The sequence below is a fragment of the Callithrix jacchus genome, chromosome 21 (assembly GCF_049354715.1).
Source record: "Callithrix jacchus isolate 240 chromosome 21, calJac240_pri, whole genome shotgun sequence".
Classification (NCBI taxonomy): domain Eukaryota; kingdom Metazoa; phylum Chordata; class Mammalia; order Primates; family Cebidae; genus Callithrix; species Callithrix jacchus.
The window spans coordinates 40,667,623-40,678,510 of record NC_133522.1 but is presented as its reverse complement, the minus strand read 5'-3'; the positions used below and the strand labels follow the sequence as shown (position 1 = coordinate 40,678,510).

Below are 10,888 nucleotides of genomic sequence, written 5' to 3'. Positions count from 1 at the left end.
ATTGTTATCATGGTATAGTTCAGTCTTTATTGCGATTATAGCTGATAATATACAGTAAGCATCTAACCCCTGCCAGGGGCCACAGAGCCATAGCCAGGGCTAGGTCTCGCTTAAATCCCCAAAAGTGGGCCCCTGTGGTTCAAAACGTCACCGCATGGAAACCACAAAAACGTTGCCTCCCCATTTATCACGCCAAGGGCCCAGGAACCCAAGAACCCAGGACTACCCGGCGCCCTTCAGCTGGCAGCAGCTGGCAGAAAAGCGGAACTGGCGAAGTGGACTTTGCCCTTAACCAACATGGCCGCCCTGAGGCTTCGGGCTTCGGGCGGCAGAAGGACCGTCACGTGAAGAGAATTCCGTTCCTTTATTGGCCTTCTTTCCTGGAAGGGCGGGGTACAATAACCCAACCGGCGCCGGCCTTAAAGGAGCCACTGCCGGATCCGCCGGTGGTCGGCCCTCGGGGTTGGGTAGGCGGGCGCCGCGCCAAGTTTCTGCCCCTCCCTCGCGGAACAGTGGCGGGCGGGGTCGGCGCCGGGAGGCCGCCTCGCCGGGAGCCTTGGTGACCGCCAGCCGCCGGCCGCCGCGCGACCGGGAGAGGGTTAACCGCGGACAGGCGCGGACCGGAGCGCGTGAGGCTCCGGAGCGCGATCCCGGCGCAGCCCGCGGGGGTGCACAGGGGCGCGCGGGAACGGGGATGGAGGACGGCTTGGCCGGGCCCCGGCACGGGGCGGCGGCGGAGGCGACCGAGGCGCGAGCGCGGCCCGGGGCGACGCTGCGGCCCTTCGCGCCCCTCTCAGGGACTGCCGAGGCGGACGAGGGCGGCGGCGACTGGAGCTTCATTGACTGCGAGATGGAGGAGGTGGACCTGCAGGACCTGCCCAGCGCCACCATCGCCTGCCACCTAGACCCGCGCGTGTTCGTGGACGGCCTGTGCCGGGTGAGGGTCGCGGGCTGGCCGTCGGGGCGGAGGGCGGACACTTGTTGCCTGGGGAGGCGGCGCGGGTCGCAGCGCCCAGGTCCGGGCCGCGTGTGAGGCGGGGAGGCAGCGACGCCCCTCGGGCCGCCCGGCCGCGGACCCTGCCCTTCCGGGCCGGGGCGTGGGGGCGGCTCCCAGAAGATCCCGGTCCCGGAGCACCCCAGGGGAGCGCGCAGCTCACCGCGGGGTTCCACAGGCTCGCCCGGCCCGGCGTGCGCTCAGGCTGGTGTGACTAGGGGGGTGAATTTGCTCCCCCAGACGGGGCAGCACCGCGGCCCCACGCGCTCTCGCCCTCGCCCCGCTTTTACGCGCTGGAGAAGGGGGTCACCTCGTTTCTAGGGAGGAGGAAACAGACATTGAGCGGCGACGTGACTCACTGTTCATAAATGGGACGACGTCCCTGCATTCCCAATCTGCACTATTGGAAGAAAAGCCAATGTTTGGGTGAGGATCCGTGGTTGCTCATTATCCAGCGGCTGGCCAATTTTGGTGGAATGGTGAAGGGGACCATCTTTTAGACCTTTAGATATTGAGTCAAGAACCTTGCTCCCTTATGTGAAGGTGTGACATGCCGCCATCGGGGACACCCAGTACATTGGGAGTCGACTCCTTGCCCCCTACTCTCCCCCGTCCCCCCACCCCCCGCAAAATCCACACAATTTAGACACTTTGGAGGGTGAGGGGCCGGTATGAGTAATCGATAATGGTGATGGGGAGGAGGAATTTCTTTCAAATCTGCAGTTATCATGTGGAATACAATTTGGACAACGTGGGCGTCACAGAATGAGACCGGTCTTTGAGAGCTGCCCCATTAGGAGAGCAGCTGTCAAAAAAAGCAGTGCCTTCAGCGCTTGGCTGTGAGTCCACAAATGCCGTCAATGAACGGTAGTTGAAGGCTGCTGCCAATACACTACCTTTGCGGTGTGCGCGTCATTTATTTGTACGTCCACTTACTTCTGAAAGGAATTACAGTGGCCGGGCGCTTAGGTAAGCTTCCAGGCATGCTTTCTAGAGCCAATTGTCAGGAACTCAGGGTCTTACTGATTGATCCTCCTCTAAAACCTTTTCCTCTCCATGTAGGCTAAGTGCTAGCCAGCATTTCAAGCCTTTTCCTTAGGAGCCCTAGGCTTTCTGCTAGAACAAGGGCAAGTCACATAAGACAGCACTTAGTTGCAGTGTTGAAGACAGTCCTGAAATTGTGTTATATGAAAGTTTGCCCACTTCACCAGCTATCCATTTTGACAAGTATTTATTGAGACTTTGCTATGGGATAGGTACTGTCCTGGGCCCTGAGGCTACATCAGTACCTAAGATACAATAAAATTGCATTTCTGCCTCCAGGGCTGACATTTTTTTAGAAGGGTAACAAACAAAGAAATATCAAATATATCAGAAAGTTATGATGCTATTGGAAAAAGTAAGACTTGGAGAGCAGGAGGAGGGAGGGGAGATACGGGAGAGGACAGGGAGATTGCTATTTTCCATAAGATGATTCGGAAAGGTCTTACTGATACGGTGATATTTTGAGCAGAGACAATGGGCTAGCATTGGTTCATTGGTGCCTTGCTGTGGATTGAGTGCTTACTATGTTCCAGGTGATGTTTTAGGCCCAGAGGATAGACTGCGGAACACTAAGCTCCCTGCTTTGCTTTCATGGAGCTTAGGATCCAGTGGTGGAGAAGACAGACAATAGGAAAAGAGCAAGTGAACAAGATCATTTCGGATAGTGATAAATGCAATGAAGAGACTGAAACAGGTGGATAGAGGGCAAAGGGAGGGGGCTTGGTCAGAGTGGTCAGGTCCTAACGCTATGGGAGTTCAGGAGGTTTTGTGGAAGAGCTGCTGAATTGGGGCAGGCCTGAGGGAACCAACAAGGATGTCCAGGCTTGCAGCCATGAGCAACAGCTGGAAGATGGAGCTCGGGAAGGAAGTCATGTGCGTCACCAGAACCCGAGGGGAGGAGCCGCCTGGCAGGAGCTGCAGACTTGAAGGTGTGGAGTTGAGATGCTAAGGCCAGGTATAGGCAGGGAGGAAATTCCCAGGCTTCTCAGCTCATTGACAGGACTCAGAGGGCAGCCACGAGGCCAGGGAGCCCCAGCAGTGGAGTCCATAGGTTGGGTCATCCTTTCAGGTCCCACAAAAGGGCAGAGAATGGCCCTGGGCACAGTGTGGATAACGGGGATTTACACAGAGGAGTCAGCGTGGAGCCACTTTAGATGGCGTGGCCCCGGGAGGCCTCTGCACAGCCTGGACCAGGCTGACAGAAGCTCCCTGGGGAGATGTGTGTGTGTGGCTAGCATCCTGGCAAAGGGACTAGCAGATGCAGAAGCTCCAGTGCAGGGTGAACTCTGCGTATTTAAAGGACCCGAAGGGTTGCATGAGAAGCAGAGGCTGGTGTTGACTGAGGTTGGATAAGCAGCCAGAAGACATCCCATGGAGGGCATTGGGGCCATGGTAAGGATTCAGGTGTGATTCTAACCGCACAGCCTGGTGGAGAATGGCTTTCAGGAGAAAAACTGGGTGGGCTGGAGAGGAAGCAAGGAGACCTGGGAGGAGGCTGCTGCCATCATCCAGAGGAGACTGGAAGACAGTGGGACTAGGATGGTGGTATTGGAGATGGAGAGTGGGGAAGAGCCTCCATTGTAGCCTCTCCTCTCCATTAGGAGAATCTAGAGCTTCAGAATGGGGGTGAGGGAGGACTGTGCACTAGTGTCCAGTTCTAGGGTCCTGTAAGATGGACAGCAATCGGCGAAAACCCAAAACCCAGCTGGGCTAAGGGAGTCCCAGCCTCAGAAGGCAGATAGCTCTATGCAGTGGGCAACCTGAGAGCTAAAGTCATGGCATGTCCTTGGTAAGCCTGAAAAGCAAGTGGGCCATTTCTCATTTAGCTGAAACCAGCCTTCTAGGTGGGAAGATGCAGCTTCTGAGGTTTCAACATGGCAGCCTTATTGTCATCTTTGGATGATGTAATGCAAATGTGAGTCTACTCTAGGTTGGTGGTGTCTCCCCTTGAGTAGACAGATCATTAATTGCAATGCTGACCAAAGTCCCTGGGGTCTGGCCATCCCCTCCTTAGCCAGTTTGTTGGATCTGCGGAGTGATGGTATGAGGAGAAATGACTGGATTAAACTTCTTTACATATATTCACATGCTCTGTAAGCTTAGTCTTTAAGGAAAGAAAAGGATGAGCCTGAACTACAATTTTTTTGAAAATTTACATCGAAAGCTGTTTTGTAACTAATAGCTTGGCCTGATATGTGAGATTTGTTTTCATTGGCTGGCTCAGTATCAATATTGTAAATACTGTATAATGAATCTTTTAATTAAATGTATTAGATTCACACTGTTACAAATGAATGAAAAATTCCATTAAAATATGATTATTTTCTGTTTATACAAATATTTGACAAACGTATTCCATTATAGTACTCTGAGTCTGTTTTTCTGTTCTCTTTAGAAAAGCAAAGCATTGCTTTGAACCAGTAATTACATGTGCTTTGAATGGCTGAAAATGGTTAGTTGATTCTCTAGAATAAGAGTTTATTCAGTCATCATCAAGCTTACCAGGAATTTAAGAGTTCTCAGATAATATTCTGTTCGTTTCCAAGCAGTAAATATAGTTTCATATAGTAATGGAAACGAATACCGTTTTTTCACTTGTCCAAAATGTGAATATATATTTGATTCATAGGGCTTTGCCCAAAGGCTAAGTCAGAAAATTATAGAAAAATTTACTCTTTTCCCTTGAGTAAACTTACTTAAAAAAAACAAACTTAAGATTTGTGATAGATACAGTCCTATCATGACTTTCATTTAATAACAAAATACTCAGGTCAGCATAAAAGGAGTAAAAGTGACATCCTTACATTCTTTATATGAGTAGAGACCTTTGAGCAGAGCTTCCAACCTTAGCTGCGTGTCAGAGTTTCTAGGGAGCTTTGAAAAATTCCCATTTCCAGGCCACTCCAAACCCATTCCAATCTCTGGGTCTGGGAATCGCCTGGAAAGCTCCCCAGGTAATTCTAATTGTTAGTTGAGGCTGAGAACCACTGTGTGAAGTTGCAGGGGTTTGGCCTGACCAGAGGCATCGTTATCTCTTAAAAAGACCACTGAAAAGTTGATGAAGTTCCACTTCTAGCCAGATGACTTACCCTTTTTGTGTCTTGATTGCCTAAAATGGGAGCCAGGCCCTTGGTCTGCAGGTCTCCTTCTGAGTGCTGTTTGACCCTGTGGCCAGCAGGCAGGGTTACTGGCCGCCTGCAGACCAGGAGACAGGGCATCCCTTGGCCTTAATGGATGCTGCTCACTCTCCACCCAAACAGCAGATCACACACTTGGCCTCCCAAAATGTGTTTCCTGGTAGACAGGACATCAGTTTGATGATTGAAGTGTTTTGAAGACCTAAGGTGGCCCTGCTGAGGTACACAGTTTCCGCTCCTGTGGTTGTATATACTTGGCTGTGTTTCTGCCTGTGCCTCTTCCAAGCCAATCTGTCGTAGCATATTGTAAAATGTGACATCCTAGCAGGAGAGTAACAGTTGGGTTCTATTGCATTGGAAAATCCAGGCAGTTTTAGGCCATTTTCACTTTTCACCCTAGTGTGAGGGTAAGGCATGCGGTTTCAAAGACTTAAATTATGAATAAAATTTCCCCTTAAATGATCTTATCTCCAATATGGCATGGTTTATTTGGGAACTTCAGAATGTTGTACATTTTTGAAAGCTACATGTTACATATGTGCGAAGTTTATTTTCAGTTATCCACTATTTCCCTAATTTTAGGCTTTCTGACTCTTAAATCCGATGTTTTTCACATCCAGAGCTGCTTTTAACCCTCCCCGCCACTCCACCCCCTTACAAGTGCTCGGTTCCCCTCTCAGCTCAATCTGCTATCACCTTCATTACTCACAGCATTTTTTCTTCCATAGCAGTAGCTTTAAATGTTACTGCCTGCAACTTCAGGCTTTTCAAGCCTCAGGACAATTACATAAGGGAACAAAAAATAGGCTTTGTGCTAGAGCAGAATAGCTAAAGCAGAGGCTGTTGGTTCCAGTGTTTATATTTCATTCTGTGTCTCTTTGTTTCTCTCCTTTAAAAAAACCCAAGATCCACTCATTTTCTTTTCTTTTTTTTTTTTTTTTGAGACGGAGTTTCTCTCTTGTTACCCAGACTGGAGTGCAATGCATGATCTTCACTCACCACAACCTCCACCTCCTGGGTTCAGGCAATTCTCCTGCCTCAGCCTCCTGAGTAGCTGGGATTACAGGCACGCACCACCATGTCCAGCTAATTTTTTGTATTTTTAGTAGAGACGGGGTTTCACCATGTTGACCAGGATGGTCTCGATCTCTTGACCTCGTGATCCACCTGCCTCAGCCTCCCAAAGTGCTGGGATTACAGGCGTGAGCCACCGCGCCCGGCCCCACTCATTTTCATACATATCACCAAGGGGCCTGTTTGCGCAGGCCTGTGAGTGCATCACTCTTGGTACAGTGATGGTGACTGTGCACATATCAGTGTGGATGGGGTGGGTAGACCCTGGGTGTACATTCTCTATGCAGAATCATCAGGACTCAACTCAAGGATGGTGGGGAAGTGCCGCTCATTTCAAATACAGTTCAGTTGTGAGAGACAAATTTTTCCTTTGTAAGTACTAGTCACTATCAAAGCTTGAGAATGCCGATGAGACAGCCCAACACTCTGCTGTGATCTCTTAGTATTAGGAGGCTATACCATGGCAGTAGAAAGTAAAAATGGCTCTTCTTGGGAAAAACAGAAACGTTTTCAAAGTGTAACATCAGGAGAATATTAAGTTACCTTAACTCAGACTTTGACATTGGGGAAAGGGTTGGCTTCGTGTTGTGTGAATTTCAGTCATCATAGAAATTCTTTACTATATTTGATTTAGTTGGGGCGGGGTTTAATTTATTTTCACCTCTAAAGATTTAATTGGGTGCAATATGCTCACATTCCCCAGTGAGGTCTACGTGAGGAGGCTGGGAAGCATACTGGTTAAGGCTATGGGTCTTAAGCATGCCTTTCACACTTATGCAGTGTGACTCTGGGAAGCTATTTATCCTACCAATGCCTCAGTTTCCCTGCCTGTGAATGGGGCTGTTGATGATACTCATATCTTACCATACACATAAAATGCCTGTCCGAGTGATTGGGTCATAGTAAATATACAGTATAGGTTTGTGTATTGGTTATCTACTGCTGTGTAACAAACAAACACTTAGTGGCTTAAATAGTAAATGTTAATTATGTCACAGTGCCTGTGGGTCAGAAATTCAGGGACAGCTTAGCCTGGTTCCTCTGCCTCAAAGTCTCTCTCGAAGCTGCAATAAAGTATCAGCTGTGGTTTTATCTGAAGGCTGAACTGAACAAGTGGTATGTACTGCCAGGCTCACTCATGTGGGAGGTACTGCACCCTCTCCATAGGGTGGCCTGCAGCCTGGCAGCAGGCTTTTCTCAGAGCAAGCCAGATGGATGGGACCCACTACCTTTTTGTAGCCTAATCTCAGTGACATCTCATCACTTTTGCTGTATTCAATTACTGAGAAGCAAGTCAGTAAGTGCAAATCACACTCGGTGAGGGAATTACACAAGGACGTGCATACCAGGACGTGGGGATCCCTGGGAGCCATCCTATAGGCCAGCGGTCCCCAACATTTTTGGCACCAGGGACCAGTTTCATGAAAGAGTTTTTCCACAGACTAGGGGGCAGGGAGTTAGTTTCGGGATAATTCAATTGCATTACATTTATGGCGTACTTTAGTTCTATTATTGTATTATAATATGTAATAAAATAATTATACAATTCACCATAATGTAGAATGAGTGGAAGCCCTAAGCTTGTTTTCCTGCAATTAGATGGTCTCTTCTGGGAGCGATGGGAGACAGTGACAAATCATCAGGCATTAGATTCTTATAAGGAGCAACCCAGATCCCTCGCATGCGCAGTTCGAAGTATGGTTCATGCTCCTGTGGAACTCTGCTGCTGCCGGAGCTCAGGCAGTAATGTGAGCAATGGGCAGCAGCTGTAAATACAGACGAGGCTTTGCTGGCTCGCCCGCAGCAGCTCACCTCCTGACGTGCCACGGACTGGTACTGGTTTGTGGCCCAGAGGTTGGCGACCCCTGCTCTAGGCTGCCTACCACAGTTAGATATTTGTTAGTAGATTTTTTTCTTTGTAAACTTTTTTGATTTCTGTGGAGCAATCAATGTTTAGAAATGCATATTAAGATTTTTTTCTAAGACCAGGCATGGTGACTCATTCCTGTAATTCCAACACTTTGGGAGTCCAGGAGTTCAAGACCAGCCTGGCCAACGTGGTAAAACTCCGTCTCTACTAAAAAATACAAAAATTAGCTTGATGCGATGGCATGCATCTGTAGTTACAGCTATTTGGGAGACTGAGGCATGAGAATTGCTTGAACCCTGGAGGCAGAGGTTTCAGTGAACCGAGATCCCACCACTGCACTCCAGCCTAGGCTACAGAGCAAGACTCTGTCTCAAAAAACAAAAACAAAAAAAACATGGTGAGCAAATAGAAGTGGATTCCTGACATTATTAAAAAGACTTATTAGACTTATTCGGGGTGCTGGGGGGAAGGATTTTTTTCCAATCTGATTTTTCTTTTTTGTCTTAACTTCAGCCCCATAAAAGAATACAGTTTCAGCTGCTACAGTTTTAATATAAAACACTTCATTGACAGGACTATAGCTAGGTTACTAAGTTTCTAAAGTATTAACAGCAGTTACCCACTGTATTTCTGAACAAAGAACTTGGGAAACTAAACCTTCCGTAACTTGGAAAGGTCTAGTACTTTTCCTTTTGTTACTAATTTCAGCAGGTACTGCATGAAATTCCCATGTGCAGTCATAATTAATGCCAAAGAGAGAGATATTTGAGGTTGGCCTGAATTCACAATTAAGAGATGAACATGTTATTTAATTCAGAAAGGCAATTTTGGATTTTTTTCCCTCAACATAGCAATAGCTTGTCTTATGTTATCACTGTATTAATCTTCTCGGGTTGCCACAAGATACCACTGACTAGGAGGCTTGAACGACGTGAATGTATTTTCCACAGTTCTGGAGACTGCACGTCTGATGTCGGGGTCCCAGCATGGTCCGTTTCTGGTTAGGCATCTCCTCACCAGATGGCCGCCTTCTCCCTGTGTTGCCATATGGTCTTTCCTCAGGGTGTGGAGAGAGGAGCAAGCTCTCTGGTGTCTCTTCTTATAGAAACACTAATCCTATTATATTAGGGTCCCACCCTCGTGACCTCCTTTAGCCTAATTACTTCCTTAGCGGCCTCATCTTCAAATAAAGCCACGCTGAGGATTAGGGTTTCTGCATATGGGTTTGTGCTTTATTTTGTATATTAAGTACCCTATTTATGTAATACATGTCATGGGTGCACCTAGCTGGGGCCAGTGTCACAGGCAGTAAAGGAATTTACCAAGACAGTTGTAGGTAAAGAAAGGCAGATTTATTAGAAAAAGTATGAAAATATGTCGCAAGAGTGCAACAGACAGCACAGCAGAGAAGGGGCTGTCTGCCAAGAGGCAGGGGTGGGAGGAAGTTTTATATGGCTGTGCTGGACAGTTCACTGTGCCCGGGGTTGCTTGTGATGAGCCATTTCTCAGAATTACTGTTCACTGTTCTCCTCCATCTGGGGCCCCTTAGTCATTGTTTTTACTTATCAGGACTCTGCAATATGTATCATTTCATCTTTACATCCCCATTCTCCAGAAGAGAAATCTCAGGCCAAGTAATCTCACGTAGGTCAGATCACATAGGTAAGTGGGTATTGGTCCCTAGACTCAAACTCAGTTTCAGCTAACTCTAAAGCCTGTGCTGCTCATTGTCTTTTTTTTTTTTTTTTTTTTTTGAGATGGAGTCTCGCTCTGTCGCCCAGGGTGGAGTACAATGACATAGTCTCAGCTCATTGCAACCTCCGCCTCCCAAGTTCAAGTGATTCTCCTGCTTCAGCCTCCTGAGTAGCTGGGATTATAGGCACCTGCCACCATGGCCGGCTGATTTTTGTATTTTTGGTAGAGACTGGGTTTCACCATGTTGAGCAGGCTGGTCTCAAACTCTTGACCTCATGATCCACCCTCCTTAGCCTCCCAAAGTGCTGGGATTACAGGCATGAACCACTGTGCCCGCCCTTTGCTCATTATCTTAAAGCAAGGCATTAATGCAAGTGAATTTTTCTTATACCTTTCACATCTCATTTCAATCCTAAGACAGCTCTGTGAAGAGAGTATTTTAATCTGTAGGAAACTGAGGTTCACACAAGTTACGATTCTTCTTTTAGTCATGTATATACATTGTGTTCGGGTTCTCTAGAGGGACAGAACTAACAGAATAGATCGAAATATACAAAGCGGAGCTTATTAAGGAGTACTAACTCAGATGATCACAGGCGAGGTCGGACATAGGCTGTCTACAAGCTGAGGAGTGAGAAGCCGATTCGAGTCCCAAAGTGAAGAACTTGGAGTCTGATGTTTGAGGGCAGGAGGCATCTACCATGGGAGAAAGATGTAGGCTGGGAGGCTAAGTCAGTCTAGTCTTTTCATGTTCTTCTGCCTGATTTTATTCTGGCAGCACTGGCAGCTGATTAGATGGTACCCACCCAGATTGAGGGTGGATCTGCCTTTTCCAGCCCGTTGACTCAAATGTTAATCTCCTTTGGCAATACCCTCACAGACACATCCAGGAACAGTACTTTGCTTCCTTCAATCCAATCAAGTTGACACTCAATATCAGCCATCACGTAGAGGTAACGGATGTTTGTGCCTGCCAGTGGCGTGCCAGGCATTTGTCACCCTGGTGCTCAGGTGGAAGGCAGTGGCTGGACACTAGCACCAGCCAGACCCAGATTTGAATCCTGGCTCCATCAT

At 48.0% G+C, this 10,888-nt stretch overlaps 1 protein-coding gene across 1 annotated transcript in view; it reads left to right on the top strand.

The window, feature by feature from the left end:
- Window positions 1–670: 670 nt before the first annotated feature.
- RCAN1 (regulator of calcineurin 1) overlaps window positions 671–10,888 on the top strand; it is a 99,464-nt gene continuing 89,246 nt past the window's right edge. The window contains exon 1 of the mRNA XM_002761405.6: window positions 671–937. Within this exon, the coding sequence (XP_002761451.1) occupies window positions 695–937 (243 nt within the window). The 5' untranslated portion in view covers window positions 671–694. The remainder of the gene's footprint in view (window positions 938–10,888) is intronic.